Source organism: Lampetra planeri, chromosome 3 (assembly GCF_965212315.1).
Source record: "Lampetra planeri chromosome 3, kcLamPlan1.2.h2, whole genome shotgun sequence".
NCBI lineage: Eukaryota > Metazoa > Chordata > Hyperoartia > Petromyzontiformes > Petromyzontidae > Lampetra > Lampetra planeri.
Genome location: NC_136109.1, coordinates 3401227 through 3424548, shown reverse-complemented (window position 1 = coordinate 3424548; position 23322 = coordinate 3401227). Strand labels below are relative to the sequence as shown.

At 49.4% G+C, this 23322-nt stretch overlaps 2 protein-coding genes across 4 annotated transcripts in view; both read left to right on the top strand.

Annotated features, from left to right (window-relative positions):
• Window positions 1-23322, top strand: part of CGNL1 (cingulin like 1) — a 118217-nt gene that overhangs the window by 85426 nt on the left and 9469 nt on the right. For all 3 annotated transcript variants that reach the window (XM_078619109.1, XM_078619101.1, XM_078619117.1), the window contains exons 15-18: window positions 13563-13646; window positions 14015-14139; window positions 15098-15206; window positions 19151-19314. In XM_078619109.1, the coding sequence (XP_078475235.1) occupies window positions 13563-13646; window positions 14015-14139; window positions 15098-15206; window positions 19151-19314 (482 nt within the window). The remainder of the gene's footprint in view (window positions 1-13562; window positions 13647-14014; window positions 14140-15097; window positions 15207-19150; window positions 19315-23322) is intronic.
• Window positions 4622-23322, top strand: part of LOC144736570 (small ribosomal subunit protein eS17) — a 184736-nt gene continuing 166035 nt past the window's right edge. The window contains exon 1 of the mRNA XM_078619138.1: window positions 4622-4630. Within this exon, the coding sequence (XP_078475264.1) occupies window positions 4628-4630 (3 nt within the window). The 5' untranslated portion in view covers window positions 4622-4627. The remainder of the gene's footprint in view (window positions 4631-23322) is intronic.

Sequence of the window (23322 nt, the reverse complement as noted above, 5' to 3'; positions counted from 1 at the left end):
AGGTTAGCGATTTGTCGTATTATCTGGCTGTATAGCAAATGAAAAAATACAATTACTTTACTGTGCAAGTAAAATTTTTTTTTTAATAATAATGTTTTTTTTTTTACTTAGGGCCCTATTATAACATATGCTACAGGCCCCGCACTAGCTCTAATCTGGCACTGGCTATATGGGGTAACATTGTGTGTGTGGCCACCTTCAGAGGAGGCTCACAGGGGTCAGAGTGCAGTGTGCTGACCACCTAAACCCCACACGCAGAGGTGAACGTCACGCACATTTAGACGAAACAAAGTTCATACTCTTTGGTTCTTTCGGTAAAGTCACGTAGGTATAAAATGCATTAAATTAAATCACGACGTTTCGGGCGCAACACACCCCGGCATTTTCTACCGTGCTTGAGTCTTCTAGCCTCCACTCCCCCTACCCCACACCCCCACACTCCCTGTCTCTCCTCCCCCCCTCTCTTATCTATATGGCCTCTTGTCACGGCAGCCCCTTTTTCCCACTTCAGCAATTGTTTCTTGATGTGGTTGTCGCACCTGATGACGGACGCTTGTGCTGCGCCCGAAACGTCGTGATTTATTTTGTTTTCTACCTACGTGACTTTTCCAAAAGAACCAAAGAGTATGGATCCCTGCAGTCACGAAAACTTCAAATCTAGAAACAAAGTTCGCCCTTGACCCTCTCAGACTGGTTGGTTAAGATCCTGTTAGCGAGCGCCGGTTAGCGCTGGTATACCGTGCCAAGAGTGTGGCGTGGGCAGCACCACGTCCGGCCGTTCTCTGTCTCCATGGTGCTCATGTGGACACAGCATAAAATGTACTCCTTTAAGGCTGAGTCGACCTTTGGGTGGCCCATGACCAGTTCGGATATTTGTCACTGGTTTTGGCATTGAGCTCGGATCTCCAAACATCTATATGTATATACACACAAATGTGCGCCAAATATCCCCACATACACATACAACCCACACACATACAAACGGTGCAGTCGGATTTGTGATGGCTGAAGAGTCGGCTGATCTGTTCGTACCCCCGGTCAGGGTCTGTGGCATTTGGCCCCATAATATTTGCTGGGAGTTCATTGTAATTAGTCAAAGCAAACACTGACTAATTCTCAATCGGACCCAGTTAATATATAAGGTTTGCCACCAACTTCGCGTTCACGATAGATAGATAGATATACAGCAGGCTTGTACAGTTATCTATTGGGATATCATTCACAATAGCTGCTCATTCCATGACTAACCAACAGTGCGAGGTCATTGTGGAGAGTGGGACCTGTGCTGTGCTGCTGGCCTGGCTGGGTGGGTGGAGGCTGGATGAGGGAATGAGTGGAATGTATGCAGGGCCGTAGAGATAGGAATGTGTGCGAGATAACCATCCCGGGCCGAAGGTTGTCCCGAGGTTACATCGTGGGAGCTGTCTGAGAGTGTGCAGGGCCGAGCGAACGCGGCTGGCGCGTAACCAAAGCTGAGAATTCTTCTTGTGGGAGTTCACCCAGGATCTGTGACACGGAGATGTTTGTCGGCTTTAGCTTGCGGTTTACTTTTTAAGTGGCCGTGTATAACGGTGAATAACTTGTATAGCGAGATAATGTTGAAAAAAACACGGCAGAAAGAGGCGTGGTCTCAAGGTCCTGACGTCGCGCGCAGGCTCGAGAACGAGAGTTGGCAACCCTCTGAGGCCGAGGAACAGAAACCAACTCGGCGTAAACTGTCCATGAGACGAGGCGACTGGGTTTCTTGCGAATTTGAAAAGCAAAACAGAGTGATGTTACTCTTAGAATTATCTACTTTCCCTGCTTAATTTGCCCGTCTCATTGTGGAAATAATAATAATAAGACACTAAATTCAGCACAACTTATTTGTAGGTAGCAATACAATAAATGTATTCATCTAATCGTGTAATAAGAATAAGAATTTCCACTTGTAATGACTCAGAGGTGAGAGAAGGAACCACAGATGAGCGGGAAGGCAGCTCACGCAGTGACCCTGCGCCAAATTCCCCCCCCCCTGCCCAAGCTCTGCGGTTCTCTATATATCAAGGAGTTATCAGCCACTTAATGAGCATGTACATGTGGGAGGAAGCCGGTGCACCCCGAGAGAACCCACGCGGGCGAGGGGGCAACACCCTCACCTCGGGGTCGGCAACCAAAATAACAAGAAGGGCCTTGTTTTTTTCATTCAGTAAAAAAAACTCTACTTCAAGAGCCGCAATACACGTGAATGCATACATACGTAAATAACGTCACCAAGCTCTGGAGCCCCGAAAGTTGCCGACCGCTGCTCTGTCCCATATAGAAAGGACAGATGGAGTCCACATTGTTGCTGTACCGCCATCTCCTGGCGAGCCAGGATGTTGTTTGGCTCCTCGACGCCCACTGGAAGGAAGCTTCACATACTTGTGTGGTCCGCCAACCCTTCCTTCCACGGTGCTGGCGTACATGCCACTTGCGTAGCCACCACCGCACAGATAAAGGGCGGTGGTTGCAGTGTAGATGAGTGCATTTTGAATGTGTGTTGCGTGTATGCGAATCTGTTCGTAAACGTCACTGGAAGTGAGCGAATGTTCGTGACAACATTGTGACTTCTCACTGGCTGGGATGCAGTCACACAAACTTCTCTGTATTGCCCATTCAACAGCTTTAAACCTCGATCTCCTGAGAATTACCCGAACAAAGACCGTCACTGCATCGTGCGCTTTCAGATGAGCTTCTGCGGCCGTCTGGAGCGCTCTTCCAACATTAGCAAGCCACTGGAGCTATGCACTTTTAAATTTAGATTGAAAACTAATTCATTTTGGACGTTTTTTTTGTTTTTAGTTGGTTGTCCTTCTCCCGCACCTCTGATTAGCACAGTTTGCTACGTACGGTGCAAAAGAAGTCCAACACAAACATACAGGCCACCATCACGCATTACCTCTCTCAAGGCAAATAGGAAGGTGTTGTGTGAAACAGGATGGGAGCGAGTCCTAGGCCCCTGAGTCCCTGTGGACTTCACAATCGAGCGCTGAAGAGGAACGCGGCTCGCAGTGTAGAGGCGGCATTCATTGCTGGTTGTTAAGAGAGAAGCCTTTCTGGATGTGACCCAGTCAGGAAAAATCTGCTCCCTGCTGCCAAATAAACTTCCGTGCAGGTGTCGTGTGACTCAGAGACACTGAGAGTATTTTAGTAAAAAACGGCCTGAACAGTTAACACTTGGTAACTTCCGTTCCCAGTCAGGACAGCTGGTAGGTTGCCTGACTGGCGACGCCGAGATGGTGAAGACAGAGACGGCAGCGAAGACTCCAGCAGCACGACGGGGGCCCCACTCCAAACGACAGCCCCGAGGTCCCCTCCCGGGGCCCCTCTTATACTGTCAGCGTGGCCTGGCTGCGCCCCCGGCCACGCCCCCTTTCTGGAACCTACTAGCGGGTTCCTCGATCTGCCCCTTCCGTGACCTTTCCCCTACATCCCTCTCTGGTCTATCACGTGACCTGCTGTCAGTCAGGGCTGCTGTAAGCTGCAGATCCCCTTCCCTGCCAGCAGCCAGTACTATGCTGCTACGTCACCGATTCTATGTCACGACGTCACTACATCACGTGACCTGCTATCAGTCGGGGCTGCTGTAAGCTGTAGATCCTCTTCCCTGCCAGCAGCCAGCGCTGTGCTGCTATGTGACCGGTTCTATGTCATTACACAGGGAATGCCCTGAGCCAGCCAGGCGCTGGATCCGAAGACTGAAGCGCTAAGCATTGTGAATTTAAACTGTGGGCAAAGCTCGGCTGTTGGGGTAGAGGTGAGGAGTTGCTTTTTCATCCTCACAACTCAATTGAAATCGATGCACGCCGGATCATTTGGCAAGGTCCCCCCTCGGCAGGGGATCCGCATGCGCTAAGGGAGTCCTCTCTTGTCCAGTGCTGGGGGCGCAGCTTTACTCTCGCTGCACCCCCTCTGCTGGGAGACGGTGGTGGTGGTGATGGTGATACGGGTAGTAATGGTCGTGGTGATACAGGTAGTGATGGTGGTGGTGATACGGGTAGTGGTGGTGGTGATACGGGTAGTGATGGTGGTGGTGACGGTGGTGGTGATGGTAGTAGTGGCGGTGGTGGTGACGGTGGTGATGATGGTGGTGTTGATGGTCGTGATGGTGGTGGTGATATGGGTAGTGATGGTAGTGTGATGGTGGTAGTGATGGTGGTGGTGTTGATGGTGGTGTTGATGGTGGTGTTGATGGTCGGGATGATGGTGGTGTTGATGGTCGGGATGGTGATGGTGGTGGTGATGATGATGATGGTGGTGATGATGATGATGATGGTGGTGGTGATGATGATGATGGTGGTGATGGTGGTGACGGTGGTGGTGACGGTGGTGGTGACGGTGGTGGTGACGGTGGTGGTGACGGTGGTGTTGGTGGTGGTGGTGATGATGGTGTTGATGGTGGTGATGGTGGTGATCGTCGTTGGGTTGTGTGGGGAACATATCTGCGAGTGTAACAGCAAGCGTGCCATGACACAAGTTTATCATTTTAACGCCTTTTGCATAATTGCTTTACTGACGTTTATAGTACGAAGAAAATTATTATGCTTTGTTCAGGTGACGTTAGCAATGCTGCTTAACAGGGATTGAGAAGAGTCTTGCAGGCAACATGTTTCCTCAAGTGACCTGGCAGGACCCCATTTCACACCGGTTGCCCTTCGTCGATGTTGGAACGAGATTCAGACCCTCATGTTCATTGGATTGGTATAAACCCTGCTGATACTGGTAGGAACTTCCTGGTTACACCAGCCCACAGGGGATTATTGTGTCCGTCGTGCAGGGAGGGGCTGGGTGGGGAGGGGTTGGGTGGGGGAGGGTGAGGAGGGGCTGGGTGGGGAGGGTGGGGCTGGGTGGGGGGTGGGAGGGGTGGGGCTGGGTGGGGAGGGGCTGGTCACCCCGTGGTGCCCTTATAAAACTCAACGTTTAACCTACTCACGCCGGCTTGTGCCCGCCCTCACAGTCGGGCATATTTGCGGAATACACCACGCGCCGTTGACCCTGGCCATTGACCGAGCAACCCAACGTTCCTACCAGCTCCCTCCGCAGGAATGTGTTATTAACAGTTTTCCAGGTCTGACGATTGCAGCTGTAGAACACGGCTGATAAAGGACATCGGTTTAATTTCAATCGTCAAATTGTTTACCAAGATTAAGATCGTGAAGAGAGAGCAACGATCTTGTCAGAACTTGATCTCCGCACGGGCTCCGGTGTTCGTGCCGTTATCGGTCATCTTGTTTGGCTTGAGGCGGTTGCGGGCTGCTGATGGAAACGTGTCGCCGATGTGTGTGGTAATCCAGTCGGCGACCTTGAGTCAGGTGCTTGGCTGAGGTGTGCACTCGGTAAAGCCGCCTGTACTTGTGATTCATCAAAGCTGCTGAGCGCTGGCATTCATGGGTGTGTGGCCGCGTCGGTGTGCTGCTTGCCCTCCGGGCCTGCCTGTTCATCCCACCTCTCTCATCTGGTGTCTCCTTATAAATCCTAGGGAAGCGATGGATAACGAGAGGCTGAAATTGCATCACCAGAATCGTTGCTAATGCTGCCTTTTCGCCAAAAAAAATGTCACCAGCACTGCCCTCTTTCTGAGAATGTGTTTTTCGGTTTCATATGGAGTCGGCAATGACGGTGAAGTTATTTTCAGCCTAATTTAGCACAGGATCCTTCTATAATGCATTCGTCTCAAATAATGTCTTATTTCCCAGTCATGTGCCTTTGTCCTCACAATGAAAGGTCACCCCTTCAGCCCCTCTGGAAAGGCTTTCCTGTGACCATCCGTAAATTGGACTCTCCCTCTTCTACCTCCATTCAAGAACAGACTCAGAATCTTTATTTAGACTGGAGGAATCCGATGAATTATAAAGCCCATTCCCCCAGATCTCCGGTATGTGCTGGTCAGCAGGTTACAGCAGCAAATTATGTTTGGTTGACCTCCCTTCCACTGGCTGATGACGTACGTAGATAGTAGAGTCCCTGTATTGAGGTGGGAGATAGTGGAGCACATTTTCGTTGGCGAGCGATGGAAACGCTGCCCAGCTCCCTGCTGTGAAGGTTCTATTCTGCAAAATTGCCACTGCTAACGTCCCACAAAGTCGCAATATTTCTATCGCCTCTAGGAATATGATGGGCCTGAGTCAACCCAGATATGATCTCGTCATCTCAATGAGGGTACCTGTCAACCGGCCGTCGCATGCACTGCGCGTACAGTGAAGATCTGATATTTGGACAAGGGTGGTAAAGCTGCCACGCGGAGTCAGATGCACGATAACGTGTGCCTCTGGGCACTACAGTCTGGCCGCAGATCTGCTTGTCGACAGCGAGCTATAATACCTTGCCTGCTACCTTCCACGCGGGGCTGGGACGCGCCCTTATTTGACCCACCAGCCTCCTCGTCGGATTTTTTGCAGACTATGGGTGAACCAAAATTGTTGTATCGAGTATACAACCCTGATACGATCGGTAATCTGTGCGAACGGACAGTATTACTTGGCAGAATTTTCTATGCCTAGGCAGTTACATTTTCAACAGGAATTAAGATGGGCATCTGTTTCACATGCCTGTCATCCAGCGCTGTGGAGTTGCGGGTTGGTCCATCGTATAAAATTGCAGAACTCATTTCGCGTGGGCGTTGAGGTGCCTTACCCTTGCTCTGCCAAGAGAGAGCAGTACAGCAAACATGGGAACTCCACCTGTTCTGACTGTATGGGAAAGTGTTTCCCCCTCGCACGTGCGGTTTTTATCGGATTTCCTCCCACATGCAAACCCTAATTAGTTGGCCGATAGTACCTTAATGTATCGAGGACTACGGAGCTTTCTTTGTTGTTGGCACCGGCTCACCGCGTAGCGGCCTTCCAGCTTGTCTGCGGTTCCTCGTCACCTCTAGTCGTTCGCTCTCTACGAGAGTGAGCAAATACCGAGCCGTGTGGTACCAGTTGAAGTTATCATTATTATTAAGCTTCCTGGCTAATGTGTTCCGGCAGAATGTGTTTACACGAGGGTAACGGCTCAACTGGCATAGACCTCGCCGAGTGTCATCACTTGGAACTCTTTCTCTCTAGCTGTTAACCTGTTCACTATGAACTTAAAGATTGTAAATTAGTGTCTGAGCCTCCTCTATGTGAACGTATCCCTCTTGCACTGTTACGTGTGTGCTCTCAGCGTACGTAATGTATGAGAGTGAGTATGGGTTGAGTAGCAACTCTGAAGTTTATCCATACTCACTCGAGCAATTGGCAGGGCCCATTCCTGCTGGCAAACCAGCGCTCAATGTTCTACAACATATTCAAAATTCCACTTGCTGTACTGCCACAATTTTCACCACTGGACAACTACCGACCCACTATGTGGGACTGCTTTCTACCAGCGTCAGGGAGGTCATAGGCCTAGTTGACCCCTGACCAGAGCCAGACGCTGGTAGAGCAGCGCCCAGCCAGATGGACCGAGTGTGCGGACCACGAAAGTAAAAAAAAAGGATTTCTCATTCACACAGTGAAGAAATAGAGAATATCGCCATGTTGGCAGTGGGCCATTCTGCCTAAAATATCTCTGGGAGCAGCGGCACGCACCTCTATCCAGCACTTTGGAGGTGAGAGTCGGTGAATCTCATAAATGTGCGGAACTCCAAAACCCGCTGCGATTCGAGGCAGCCAGGAGATGGCAGTGCGGCAAGTGGATTATTGAATCTATCTGTGAAGGGCTTTGAGTGTTTTCCAATCATGTACGTGGGGTTTGTGCAAGGTGCTCGGTTTTGCTCCCATGTACAGCCTCAGAGTGTCTGTGCTGGGAGTGTCGCTACAGCTCATCGAAGTGGGATGGGATGTTTGTGGAGTGTAAAATCTACAACTGCACTGCTGGGGGTTGCTGTGGTGATGGACCTGGCTGGTGACCACTGTACTGTGTGTGTGCTGCTGTTGCCATGGTGATGGACTGGCTGGTGACCCCTGTACTGTGTGTGCACTGCTGTTGCCGTGGTGATGGACCTGGCTGGTGACCCCTGTACTATGTGTGTGCTGCTGTTGCCATGGTGATGGACTGGCTGGTGACCCCTGTACTGTGTGTGTACTGCTGTTGCCATGGTGATGGACTGGCTGGCTACTTCGTGCTCATCTGATGTGTGCTCTGGCACGCGGTGTTCGCAGTCGGGGAGACCCTCTGTGTCGTTGCCTCTCTACCGCTCTGTTGCTCGATGTCTTAACTAATTACCACCACCCTGTGGAGTGAATGAACGCAATTTTCCAAAATTCAAGCTGAATTTCCTCATGTGTGCAGAAGGTGGCGATATTCACTCAGTGAAGTGATTCGTAGGTAAACAAGTTGCACACTTGTTTTTTGAAGCACAAAAAAGATAAACCATCTTTTTTATATGTTATATTTCAGCTTGGGTCTAATTGTCCACGCTCAACTGACGTTGGCTGTAATTGTCCACGGCCCCTTACGTTATGGCAAGCTTCGGGGCCACTTCCAGTCCTGGAGTCGTGGAGTTCTGCCATTACTAGTACATTTCATAAAAGTGTGTTTTTTAAAAAAGTTTTTGTAAAAATATTGCTTTATTTATATATATATACACCGCTACTCGAGTGGCTTCGTTTGAAGTGGAGCCATGTGTTCGTTTCGGCTTGCTCGGGAGTGCCAGGGGCAGACCGGGGGTGGGCTGCGTGCCGTCCCCGTGCCCCCCCCCCCGGCGCTGCATAGTTTTCAACACAACCGTTGACCGTGGTTGCACATCGCCACAAACGGCGGACTCTTCTTTCTGCATTAGTTGGCTTCCCTCTTGTGTATTGTACAACATCCGTGGGTGTGTACTCTATGTAGCTACAAATAAATACAAGATACAGCTCGGTGACGGTCCGCTGCTGGATGAACGTCCCTCCCCTCCGGCCGTGTCGGTCATGGGTTTGTTGTCTGTTCATACTTCACCGCGCTGGTCAGGTTTGGTTTGTGAGGTGGGGAGACCCAGGAAACCGGTTTAGAGATCGCTTGCCACATGTTAGCCGTAGCGAGGTTCCACAGCACCGTGTGCGAACCACTGCACCACTGCTTCATCAGTAAAAGCAATTACCTGCCTTGCTATTTGCCCAGTACAATAATGTCCGTGTGAGTTTTAACTAAGTTTATCGATTCGCCCCATAGGCCGGTGGTGTTGAAAGAAGTTTTTTATTCTTGAAATAATTTGACCGCTCCTCATGGAAGACCGCCGTCTCTGGTGAAGACACGCGCGCAGTATATGCAGCGCAGCAATTTGAATATAAGCTGCAATCGCACACTTGAAATGCTCAGCACGTACAACAGGAGGATGCCGTGCTATGGCAGGCATTTACTGCTCGTGAGATGAGCAGCCCACTTTGTAGCCCATCAGTGGGGATGGCTCGCGGTTGCCCTGCAGCGCTGTGCCGACACGAGAGCCGTGAGGTCGGCAGGCGTCGCGGCGAGGAGACAGACCAGTTGGTGACTCCAGTGCAATCACCATGGGCAGGGCGTGCACTTGAGCTGAACTCGCTCTGATTAAACGGAATCTCCCCCTTGCTCTCACCTTCGAGTAATTGCGCGGTGCTCATTGAGATCGTAAGCGCTTGAGCCAGCGGTTAACCTCTGTAAATGATGCATCTAGGATCAATCCATTATTAGCTCCTACGATGTTGGTTTCAAACCGAGATGTGCTGACGAAGTGGCGTGTACATCACGCCAATTCTGTAGGGATGACCATCATGCATTTTTTATTGATTTAGAGCTTTCCATTTGCCAAGCAAATCTCGGAGCGCTCACCCGCAGAGATTTACTCAGGCACGATGGATCATACGTGCAACAGCAGGCACGAGCAACACCGTCAGTCAAGGACATTGTCTTTGGGAGGTTTCGGCTAATTTCATACGTATTACGTGATGACATTAACGTTACGCGATGTCCCCGACTTGGACGTGAACCCAAGATCTTAGGATTCCGCGTCTGCAACTGTACTCGGCCATCTCAGTGGTGAAGCATTACAATGAAAGTGGGGAAATACTGAGCAGTGCTAAAGCGAAGGAGGGGTTTGCTCTCTCTCAAGGGCTGTCAAGGTGATTGCTGCGTGCCGGGCGAGGATACGAACACGGGGTTTGCTTCTTACACATGCCACGTGATGCAGTGTAACCATTACGCTCCTTGTTGAGCAGAGAGGCTTTTAGTCTGAACGTTGGCATAATTTCGCAATAACCACTCATATGGGACCCATTGAGAATTTACGTGTTTTGTGCGAGGGGAGCCCGTAGGGACAGTGTTTTAACAGGTTTTATAATGATACCATTTTGCGGGTGGGTTTCAAAACGAGATTTTGGCGGTGACGACGGGACGCAATGCATTACTCGCGCGAGAATGGCTGAACGGGGGGTCGTGAAGGTCCCCCTCGCCAGCGGACGAGGACGTGTGGCTCGTAGAAACGCCGCCGCGGAGATCGCGCGGCGGCCGTGCGAATCGGTCGGCTGGTAAATGCCGTCCACTGCGAGTGCTGCCGAGCCTTGCGGAAACATTCTGCATATCGCCCCCCAAAAAATAGCCCGCAGGCATTCCACCGATCGTTCACAATGCTAAAAATAGCCCAACATTATCTCATGCCCTACATATCTGCTCAAGCATTTCCCCACCACCATCGTACGTAACTCAGAATTTTCGTGAGCGTCGTTGTAGAGAATATAAACTGAAACATTTATAAGTAGACAATGTCTTTCTTCACACATAATCCATCTGCACATCATGAAATATATATTCATATGGGCAAGTACAGTGCACGGCTGTCTGGGGATGTGTTTGTGTATGGGAGCAGTGATGAAGTGGTTAACGCACTGCCACCATCAGTGACGATTATATCAACCGGTCCTGGGGCCCTCCCCTCGGTCGACTCAAATGAGTACCTGGTGCGGTGTGTAAACATCACCACTCAGGAGACAAAGGCTGCCGGGCGTGGTGCTGGCCACGCACCCTCTTGTGTGCCGTGCCGGCCTTCACAGGTGCTCGCTTAACGGCACTTGCCCCAAAAGCCTGTTAAGGCTACACGTAATGTGTCCAAATGAAAGCAATATTGATTTCAGATAAACACGCATTCTTAATTTGTAGCGGTCGGAATGCTTTTTTTCTGGTTAATTTGTCTCAGTGCAGTCTGTTTATGTTCACGATAAATTGGATGTGGAACAAACCACAAATAGCAGCTGGGCAGTGCTGTAATTGGGCAAATGTGCGGTGTCTGAGCACAATAACCCGGCGAACAGCCCTTCCCCTCATTAATTGGCAATAAATCACAGTACAGGCATGGCTTGCTGCTGTTAATTGTTTGGCCGCAATAATTTCACAGTCCCAAGATGCTGAAGCTCATGATTTGAGTAATGAATGAGAAGATGACCTCCTGGAATGCCCGAAGATACGAGTAAGAAATGAATGGGTTGGACATTGTGCTTGCCGTCCTATCAAGGAACAAGGCCGCCAATGTGGACGTCCCTCCACTACTCTAGGAAGTGCATGTGAAACGATCACCACAGCTTGGCTCCGAGTCTCGGTCGCCAATAACGCCAGCTTCATTTGCCTGAGGCAGTTCATGGCCATCCGCAGTCTGTTAAACACTTGTATCGGTCCTGAATATATTCGAAATTAAAATAAAGCCCATAATATTTCCAGCTCCAATAAAATCGCGACCACCCTGTGAGGAGTTCAGAGTGGTTGTTCTATGGATGGACTGACCCCTGCCATAGAAATGTGGAATGTCCACCAGTGCGGACGTGGTCCGTGCCCCACGCTCGTGTGAGCAGGGAGGGGCCCTGACTTGGCTCACTTGATAGTTAGAACGTTGTACAGGGCGGTCGCTGTCATGTGAACAGCACGTCACATTGACAACACTACATGGCTGTTTCTCACAAACCATCAGAACTAGCTAGAAAGCAGCCCTTGTGGGTGCGGAGCCTAATGAGATGAAGAGCCAATTATGCCGATCGATTACGGCGGTGGTTGTGTGTGGGAGAAGCTATAGGCGTTACTGTTAATGAAAAACGAGGCCGATTGAGCAGACCGTGATGTCATGGAACGAATACCGAGCGTGACACAAAGCAGCGACAGTGGCAACCAGCAGGGCAATCATGGCATGAGGGGGACAACTTACGCAGAGGTGGGGGTCATACAATCATAGCGTGAATATAGACTCCGTTTGGCCTCAGATGCAAGGACATCTTGCAATGAGAATGAGCATGGCTGCTGCTGATGATGATGATCATGATGATCATGATGATCATGATGATGGTACCCGGGCCAGAGTTTGAGTTGACAACAGCCATTCCCACAGTTGATCGGTGTTATTAACAGCGCGCAGTTGTGTGTCGAGAAGGCAGCCTGCAAGACCTGACGCCATCGGTTGTGAGGTTTAGGCTATCAAGTGCCAGTTGTCGTATCCCAAATGTCATATTTGAAATTACTTGCCACTAAATGGTGGAAAAAGAATAGCGGTCAATGCGTAACCGCAGTTACAAAAGTCTCCCTGGCAGAAGATAATTGATGTGGCCCACGCCTGATTAAATAACTGCGCGTTAAAGAATTTCAATGTGGGGCTCATGCCTGGTGAAATTATACCTGGCCGATAAATCTCGATGAGCAATCACCTGATTAAATAACACCAAAGTGAGGAGCGGTGGCACAGTGGTAAGCACGCTGGGCTTTTCAACCGGTGACCTAAGTTTGATGGCCCCAACATGGCAAACACGAGTGATAAGTCTGAGAAATTAGAGGGCACGGAAGTGGCTATGTTAATGTGAGAGATTAGCACGATGTTAATGTGAGAAATTAGCATGTAACTGTAGACAGGAAGGAGAAGAAGAGCGGCCTCCCCGACGAGGGAGTGCAACCCAACGGGTTTAATTTCTCACATTAACATCATGCCAATCCCTCACATTAACATAGCCACTTCCATGCCCTCGTCGAGGAGGCCACACTCCTATCTTACAGTTACATGCTAATTTCTCACATTAACATCACTAGCCCTGGCCATTTCCTTGTGACCCTTGAACTACACCCATTTCAAACCTTTTTAAAACAGTCTGCCTCAGCAGCAGAGCACGCTTTCCCACCTGATGACGGACGCTTGTGTTGCGCCCAAAACGTAATTTAATTTATTTTCTACTTACGTGACTTTACCGAAAGAACCAAAGAGTATGGATCCCTGCAGTCACGAAAGCTTCAAATCTAGATTGAGTGGTAAGTGATATATGAACCGGTCCTGGAATCCACGCAACCCCCATCGCCACCAACCTGCACACACGAGTGAAGTATGGTTAGTAAAACCCATGACTGACACAGCGTGGGGGAGGTATTCATCCAGCAGTAGACTGGCAACAGGATGAAAATATACTTTGTGCTTCATTTAACAATGTTAGGAGCCACTCGCCTAGACAAAACAACATTTGTATGCTCGATTTTAATGGGCTCTTAACAGGGAACTTTCTTCTGAATCTCAGCGGACTGTTGCCTGGCTGTGTGTAATTGCCTGCATGGGTAGCCTGGGGGGCACTGCTGGAGATGTGTGCTGGTTGCTGTGCCTGCAGATGGAGCAGCTGCGTGGGGAGCTCATGCAGGAGAAGGCGGTGCGGCAGGATCTGGAGTGCGACAAGATTTCCCTGGAGCGGCAGGTGATTCCCGGCCCCCCTCGGACATGGCCACCTCTCCTCAGGCACCCGACCCCACTGCCAAGCTCCCACCCAACACGTCCTGGTCTCTTCTATCATGACCTCTGCGCCAGCTCTTGCATCCGTAATCATTTGCGTTTATCCCTCGATTTCTACCCGTGATTTCCATGACTCCCACCACGCACGTGCATCCAGATTGCACCGTCTTAGTCCCTTCACCTTGGCTCCACGCCCTCTGTGTGCAGGCAAGTGTGCGAGCACGCGCTTCTTCCCGCCTAACTCTCTGCTTGCATCCGTCCGTACGTGCGTACCCGCCTGTGTTCCCGCCCGTGCCTGAACGAACGAACGCACGCACGCCTGCGCACGTGTAGATCAAGGAGATGCGTGGCCGCGTGTCGGACCTGGAGGGCTCCCAGCGCTGGGGCCGCGAAGGCCTTGCGACCCAGATGGAGGCGCGCGTGCGCGAGCTGGAGGAGGCCCTGGAGAGGGAGGAGAGGTGAGCAGTGCGGCGTTGCACGCGGCACAAAACGTACCGATCGCTGCACGGAGAGAGGCTTGTAATGCAGACGGGAATAGGGTTGAACATTGAACTATATTCGTTGTGTGGTTCGGCCAAGTGATGGTTTTATGCCAAAATTCTTGTCTTTATCCCTCGACCACCCGAACAAATTGTCACGTTTGCAAAGTTATTATTTAGATGTGCCAATTTATTGATCACATTCTGACCGATGCATCTGCTCACCAGTGGCTTAAGACTTTCCATGTCTGAACTTAAGATCAACATTGGACGTTTCACTCAAACTGCTTTCATCTCTATCAGGTAGTGAAATCGGGAATCGAGCTTGGGTTCTTAAGTTAGAATGAACATTGTATACACTCAATACAGGTTTTTTGTTTTGGGGGTTATATTGTGTAAATATAAATGTCGTTAAACCTGCCACCACCTGACACAGCCAGATTCTGGCTGTCGCCTAATGATGCTAGTGGTAATTAGTTGCGAAACATCCTACTCAGATTGTAAATGTCGTGGATTTACTCTCCAACACACGGGTGTGCTGTACTAGTAACGAATTGGCACGTTCTGTTTTCGTAACAAACCTTACTAATTGGCTGTGTCGGGTAGTTGCGGGTTTAACGACACATTTATATTTACGCGATTTAACCAAAAAAACCTGTATTATGGATAACATTGGTCGCGAAAGCCTACGTGTTAAGCGGTATACACACAGTTGCTCAGGTCATGTGGGCTGTGTGCTTGTATATTTAGTGCTGCTATTACCATGACATTGCTGCTATTACCATGACGACATTCCTATTTACACACACGTGTGCCGGTGTGTTATCATCGCTGACAGGGTGCTATTCTCATTGGTCGTGTAGAGCGTGTTAGTTGAGCCATCGCCAGCGGCGTTTTTCCCTAACACGTGCGCCTTGCCCCCCTTGCCGCGTTCCAGCGAGCGCGCCAACGCGCAGGCCAACTCGCGCAAGCTGGAGAAGAGGCTGAAGGAGCTGCTCATGCAGGTGGAGGAGGAGCACCAGCAGGCGGACAACCAGAAGGAAGAGGCAAGGGACCGTGGCTGAGTGTGTGGGTGTGTGTCTGTGCGCCTCAAGGTGCGGTAGTGTAGCGGTTAGCACGCTGCGCTATGAACCTGGCGACCCGGGTTCGATTCCCGCTCACGGCTAACACCAGTGACGATTATCTGAACCGGTCCTGGGCCTCCCCTAGGTCGACTCAGCCTTAAATGAGTGCCTGGTGCGGTGTGTAAATATCGCCACTGGGGAGACAAAGGCGGTCGGGCGTGGTGCTGGCCACCCACCCCCTCGTGTACCGTTCCGGCCTTCATAGGTGCTCGCTAACAGCACTTGCCCCTACAGTCTGTTAAGGCTATACGGGGGATCTTTGTCTTTGCCTCAAGGTGCACATGGCCTGGCACAAGCGTCGTGGTGACGTCACCGCCACTTAGTGGCGAATGGCGGTTGTTGTTGTTGTGCGTGCATGCGCGTGTCTGGAGCATCAATGGGTAAGAGTAAAAGATTGCGTAACTAAATTTCTCTCAGTCATTTATGAAAGGGGGGGGGGGGGGTAAGTGGATTTGTGATGATATCCATTGTCTGGTGACTTGTAATGATCCGCATACAAGAGGGATATAATAGAACATTTCTGTCATCGCAGCTGCGATGCTTGAGGCCCGTGCTGATGTCACACGGACCACGGATTGCCCCCCAGACTGTGACAGGCTTTGGCCTGACAGAATGAGGGGCTACGCGAGCGTAAAATCGATTATTTTAATTCGCTTATCGGCTTTCGCAGCCACGCAATCCCTAGGAGGCCAGGAAGTGGTGGGTGGGGGGGGGTGTTGCACAGACCGTGGGGGGGTGGGGAGCAAGGGGTGGAGTTGGGGGGTTCCTGTGAAGGAGAGAAAGATGGGGGGGGGGGGGTGGCGATCCTGCAATGGCCTCGAGAAATGTCCACTCCTCTGTTGGTGAAAAGAGTTGGGTCAACATTTCTTGAGGAGTTTTCGTGGACTTTTGAGTGTCCGTTGTGGGCATCTGAGAGCTCTGCGATCTTTAAATGGCCTCGCGTTGTCTCTCACCAACGAAGTCCCACACCGTATTGTCTCCGCCTTTCAGACGATTAAACGTCATGGCACCAATTGAGTTATGGATAATTTTCAGGTTTGATTAGAGATTGATTAACGATAGCAACTCGCATCGATATGGTATTCAGCTTGTATGGTTACCACAGTATTTAATTTATGAAATCCAATATATATGTTTCAGTTTATATTTCCTTTCTGTTTAAACACAATTCAATCGTCTTTCTGCATTGCGTCCTTTTTAATGTAATGTTTACCCTCCGTTATCTTGACTCACTTCTCACGTCACAGCAACGTGCGCTTTCCTCAGGTCCACATCGTAGAGGTGCCACCTTGTCTCAGTGGGCTCTCACACGGCTTGGAGGCTTCGTTATTATCATCATCATCATCATCAGCTGTGTTCCGACAATGACGGCTGAATCGATAGTCACTGCATGAAGTGAGGATAATAGAGCAGAGTAATGGGCTCCCCTGGGTTCCACTGGTAATGCTGTGGAGTTTTACACGGCGCCGTGATGCAGTGTGTTTGCTCTTCATGCTACGCTGTGATGCTCTGTTGAGTTGTGATGCTGTGTTTTCTGCGATTGCTGTTCCATGATGCTGTGCCGTCCATGCTGTGAACCTGAGTTTGATATACTGTTTTGTGATGCTGTGATTGCTGTGCAAGCTGTAGGGCTAAACCCAGCAGCACGTTTTCAGCTGTGTAAGCAGTAGCAGTGATGCGTGACGAGTATGTGCTCCGTAAGCTTGGGTTGAGGTGTATAATTCGACATTGAACAATCGCCTAATCAATTTAAAATACAATCTTAAGCCTGCCATATATATATCAAATCGTACGTGTAATAAGTGCTTACTTTAAGTTAATAATGTTCTGTGTATTGTGTGTTGGGAGTTGGATGGGTGAGATTGGCTCCTGTGCAGTCTAAGCATCACAAAACTGCGGCGTGGTGCATTTGTTCGGAGGCCTTCATCCCCCAGTGGATAGATCATAGATCAGGGATGGGTGACGGTCGAGGGCAACTCAGCAGATTCAGAGAAACCTTGCAAAGCACCAGATTCTGCACACAAGATGTTCACAGTAAAACAATGGATTCATTGAGCCGAACACTTCGGCATCGGCCGCTGTGGTGGGGGCAACGTGGCGTGGACGTTATGTGCCGGCTGTGTAGATGTGTGCGCTCGGTAGCGTCAGTCAGTGTTCTGTCCTGTTTATGGCGTAGAGATAACTTTCCTATAATTCGGACACAGTGGAATAATTTGTGTTGGAGGTACGTCCACTTCGCTGTGCTTTGTACTATTACAGGAAGGTATTTGTCTCCTCCAGGAGGTGGTGTTGTTGTCATGCATCTTGCCTCCGCCAGGAGGTGGTGTTGTCACGTGTCTTGTGCACGTTGGCCTGGTGTCTCAGTGGCAGAGCGAGTTTCAGTTTTTCAGTTTTCAGTTTCATTTATTTGGTATAACCCTGTGAGCCATGCGGCTCTTGACTCGGGTGCAACCGCAACAAACAAAAACATGAACACAGAACATCTTAAAGTGTCTACACGCAACAGAAAAATCCTGGAAAAAACAGCAAAGTTTTCCAGAAAAAACACCGCATTTCAACGCTGCGTGCAAAAATCCCAGTGGGATGCAAGTCAAACAATAACAACCATAAGACAATGTAGATTAAAGTTATCAGGCCAACTCTGTACTACAACAAACAAACGTGGCCAGACCAAACCGTCCTCAAAATCACCAAAATAAAGCCACAAAAACAATGTAACAGTGATCATAGGAACTTTGGCTCACAATCAGAGGGGAATTGACTCAGCCCACCATCTCTCTGGGATTAATAAAATTAGTACGCTGTGTGGGGAATTCAACAGTAGTCGCTCTTTGAAATGTACTCGCCCCTGTCACAGGAATGTGGAATTTCCACTCCTGGCTCCCACCTGTAAACAGGAGATGAGCACTGGCTCAATGCGCATTTGAACAGGAAATCAATTGACTTGAAAACTGTTTGCCTTTTGCCGTTCCACAGTCTATCACTGATGAGACAAGGCCATAAAGAAAGCTGTCTCTGGTTTATGCCAAAAAGTTTCAAATACAATGCCATATATTATCAGAGCATGTTTGTGTGTTTTACTTCAAGTAAGTGTGGTTAATGCAGACTTGATTTCTTGCAATAGGTGTCTCTCTGGTGTTTGAACATCTTGACACCTGTGTTATTGCCAGAAAGGGTAAAGCCTATTCTTGTTTCATCATTTTGTTACTGCCAAAAAAGGTCCCCATAGGTACACCACTTGAGCATTGAAAAAAAGTGGAGAATCTAATATGTGGATTGGTAAATGTGGAGAGACGAACGTGTGAATTGTTGCTTTATGAGGCTTGCCGTGTGGTCGTGTTGCCGTGTTGTTGCCGTGTGGCTGTGTGCGTTACAGAGCTTGTTGGTGCGATAGATTTTCAGTTGTGTTTGACCCCTGCGTAAATGTGAAACAAAGACTGCGAGTTGCTTGTTTTTGAACTGCTTGACATTCTTTCACGGTGTGTTTGATGTTTTGTTACATAAGAGTATTGTATGTCTGTGTTTTTGACAGCGTGTGAATGAGGGTGTGCATGGGCCCAAGTTATTATTCAACGTGTTTTATTGCTGTGATGCACGTTCTAGTTTAATGCGTGTCTGTGTGTGAAAGAGAAATGTCATAATTTTGCATTTGCGTCAGGCGTTGAATTGCTTTGTGTGTGTGTGCATATTTGTGTGATGGTGTGTTGCCATACGATTGTGCGCGTCCGTTCGTCCTAGCGGCACGTGCAACAACGGTGAGGCCACGATGGGAGTGTTTGTCTCCGTGTCGCTGCGTAGGGCCGTGCGCGAGTGTGTGGTAGAGCGCCCGTGAATAACGGAGCGGCACCCTGCGTGCGTGCCCCCAGATGTCCTTGCGCATCAAGGCTCTGAAGCGGCAGGTGAACGAGGCGGAGGAGGAGATCGATCGCCTGGACGGGCAGCGGCGCAAGGTGCAACGTGAGCTGGAGGAGCAGCTGGAGCTGAACGAGGGCAATCGCGCCGAGCTCAACACCCTGCGCAAGGAGATGAGGTCCGCACCCACGGGTCAACACCCCCCCCCCCCCGCTACTCGCGTTCACCGCACGCTGACCGACATTGACTGGAGGGGGGTGGGTGTCTTGGTAATGTTGGCTCGGCGGGCTTTACAGGAAACTCTGAACCCCCACAGCCATGTAAGAGCACTGGGCCGGCAAGTAACTGCTGCTTGGGTTTTCTCTCGCCACTCTGGTTTAGTGGATAGACACCCTAAAGCGTTGGCTGGGTGAAGGCTCCCTGCACGCCACCGACATGGTGCCGATTACGCGAGTTGTTTGACCGTACCCCACCGCGATGATCTGCGTGGGTTGGCCAAGGAAGAGGCCCAGCACCGGTTCTTATCGCGCAGGATGATGTCAGCCGTGGCAGGCAATGCAACTCGGATTGCCGGGGGTTCAGTGCACCAACCACTGCGTTAATCTTGGGGGCTCCCAGCTGAGACGAACCCAGTTTCAAGTGTGTTGGTGAAATGAGCTGAGCCCCGTCAGCAGTGAGAGGCCAGGTTTTTGGAGTCTTTTTGTAAAAAGGCGTGGAAAGAAGTGTTTGCGCTCGGTAGCATTCGTTTGTAAAGTCACGAGCACATTTTATCCGTTTCATAATCCACATGGTGGACGGTGTCCACAGTGCGCCCGTGTAACCTGACGCTCGATGCAGCAGGCGGCGTTCCTCCTCCTCACGCTGCGATCATCCGACTGTGCCACAACGCCTGTGGTGGTGTTTTTGTTGTTGTGCGTGCCTGCAATTCCCGCACGGCTCGGCGAAGTTTTGATGCTCTCCGTGAGCTGCTGACATCGCCATGTTTAGGGCCCACGGTCGTTAACCAGGGGACGTCCTTTCCAGCCGATGAGCGTCCCTATGGTGAAACGTTGTTGTTGTTGTTGTCGCCTTGCTGCTATGCCACCGTGATTTTTGTAATGGCCACGTTGTCAGATTTATCACTTGCTGGTGAAATTAATATGCTTTGCATATTCAAGGACACGCCAAATATCATGCCTCCTATTTTTTCTAATTTATACATAGTTTGTTAATGAACCGATACAAAACCTTATATACAATACGATACAATTTGGACTTGCAACCCGTTTAAATGCAACCACTCATCAAGATACTGTACAATTTGGTTGAATATGTACCAGCACAGACAAGGAGACAAACGGATAAAAGACACACAGAAACAGACATGGATACACAAAGACAGAAAGAAAGAGACAGAGAGATAGAGGGAAACACCCTTTTCTGTAAGTGGGCTTAGGCAGGACATGTCACGAGCCAACTAACGCCTACAGCACACGAGTTTACAGAATTGTGAACTGAAACATCGACAACTTCGTATGTCTCTGTCATTCTGTCTCCTTATCTACCTGTGTGTGTGTCTCTTGCTCATGCGGGGGCGTACTGCTGGCCACCCATCCTCTCGTGTGCTGTGCCGGCCTTCATCGGTGCTACTCGCCAATAGCACTTGTCCCAACAGTCTGTTAAGGCTATACGGGAATATTTGTTTCTCACATGGGATTTCAGAGACACGTGTCTTTAAAGCACCCCTGCTTTGCTATAAAGTCTCCTATTACCTGTGATGTTTTTTGTGGATGAGAGGCATCTGTGGCGAATTCTTCGTTTTGTCCATGGGTTATCTACGCATGTTTTATCCCACATAAGAGTAACATGGCAGATAACCCCACATATAATAGGATCCACCATTTTTCGATTTAAAGCTTTCGTGACTGCAGGGATTCATATTGTTAGTGCTTTCGGTAAAGTCACGTACAAGGGAAATAATAAAATAATAAAAATGAAACATAATACAATTCTCACGACGTTTCGGCCACAAGCAGCTGTCAAAAAGACAGCGTCTTTCCGACAGCTCTGTTCTTCACCTGAGGACGGCTGCTTGCGTTGTGGCCGAAACGTCGTGAGAATTGTATTATGTTTTATTTTTATTATGTTATTATTTCCCTTCTATGTGACTTTACCGAAAGAACCAAGAATAAGGATCCACCATATTAGTCCCCCATATCACCACGGGTAAGCGTAGTTCTCCTGTATGTGTTATCCAATGCTAAGGTGTCAACAATATGTACCCCCCTGGGTTGTTCCTCGATATTGAGTGATACTTTATGATATCGGCTGTCTCAACGTGTCACTGTGTCAGAATCGATATGCATTACCATGTAGTCTATAGCCCAGTTATGATATCAGTACTTCCAGGATCACTAGGTCAGTATAGCATGACAGGAAGGTTTTTCTAAGTTGTCTACAATCTTTGGCGTGTCCCAATGTTCACGAGAAATGCAAGTATTGGAGGGGGGTGGTCTCCCTCTTCACCTTCTGAGTGAACAAAGGGAAGGATTCCAGCATCTGCCAGTGGTAGATGGTGCACGTTGAAGGGCCTGGGAGACACGACAAGAATTCGCGGACTGCGCGCCGTGGCGGGAGTTGGCGTCGGGACGCAGAGGCGCACCTTGTGTCCCGTCCTCGCTCGCTCGGCTGGCGAGTGGAGTATTCCGCACCTGGCTGGCACATTGCCGACGGGAGCGCTAAGTGTGATGCCCAGATAATTACAAGGCGGCTTCAGGTGCCCGGTGACTAATTCTGGGCAAAACTGTCTCATTGGCGACGTATATCAATCGCTGTGTTATCCACACACCCCATCAATTAAAAATACAATTCAATTAAAAGTTTAATATCCAAGTCGCTGTGGCGAGATGTTCTCTCCCTCGCCTACTATGCAGGAGGTTGTGAGTGCAATCCCGACCCTGATGCTTGTATATTTGAAGTTCGGATGTTCTCTCTCTCTCTGTGGTGGTCATATGTATTTTTCTCCTGGTCCTCCGGTTTTTCCCTCCGTCATTTCAAAATAACACATACTTAGTTTTAGATTATTTGTGTGGTGCTACCATCCACTGGCTGCCTTATAGCTCTGCAGGATGCAATGATTCTCACACACACATGGTGATGGTTGTGTGCTCCATCAACCTACGTCGAAAGCGTTGTAGCACACGTGAGCGCTGCCACGTGTAGCCAACTGAATAAGACTGTGTATGAGTCTCCACATCGACCGTCAAACTGCATGTCCCCACAGAGCGCTCCGTAGCCACACCTCGCCATCATTGAGGTTTCCACAGTCTTGCCAAATTGAAACCATGCACAGACCACTGTGAGGAACACTCATGCCAGCGTCTGGGTGTGAACTCATTTGAGATTTTTGAGATGGGAGGGATACGTGGATCATTTTCTCTGAGAGGCAGTCCAAGATTGAGTCATTTTTGAGTCCTCTTTGGGAGGCATGACACACGACGTAATTTATATGTTCAGTTAAATTAATGAAATGATCCCTTTCTAAATGTGTCTGCATTATATATTGCCTTTGGCATCCATATGCAGGGCTTAACGTATGCTATTTAGGATGCTCCAATAATGTCCAGGTGATGAGAATGAAAGAACATGTGACTGACAATTGGAAGCAGACCCGTCCTGAGGATTCATACTCTTAGGTTTTTTCGGTAAAGTCATGTAGGAAAAAAATCGAATTAAAAGTTAATGAAAGTAATAATGGAAATAAAATAAACGACGGCGAATCGGGACGACTACCCCGGGCCCCACGTTTTGGGGGGCCCGCCGCTTTGACGTCACGGTGTCAGATGTAATACTGCCGCTTTAGTTTGAAGGCGTCAGAGGGCAGTGCACAGTGTGATTTACCCTGGGCCCGTACCCCCCTATGGACGGGCCTCATTGGAAGTTCAGATACTGGTGAGATCTCAACTCCGCCCATCATCCTTTCTGCACCTTTAAACGGGCGCAATAAAATAAACAAGATTTGTCCCATATATAGGCTGGTCCTTACCATTAGAATGTGGAATTTCCATCACCAAATCAGGGACCAGTGATGGAGATGTACACCACCACAATGCACATTTGAAATTGAAGACATTTGAACTTTGATTCAAAAATACCTAAGCTTAATGTTCCATTACAGAACAACCCCAGAAGTGATGTCACAGGCTTG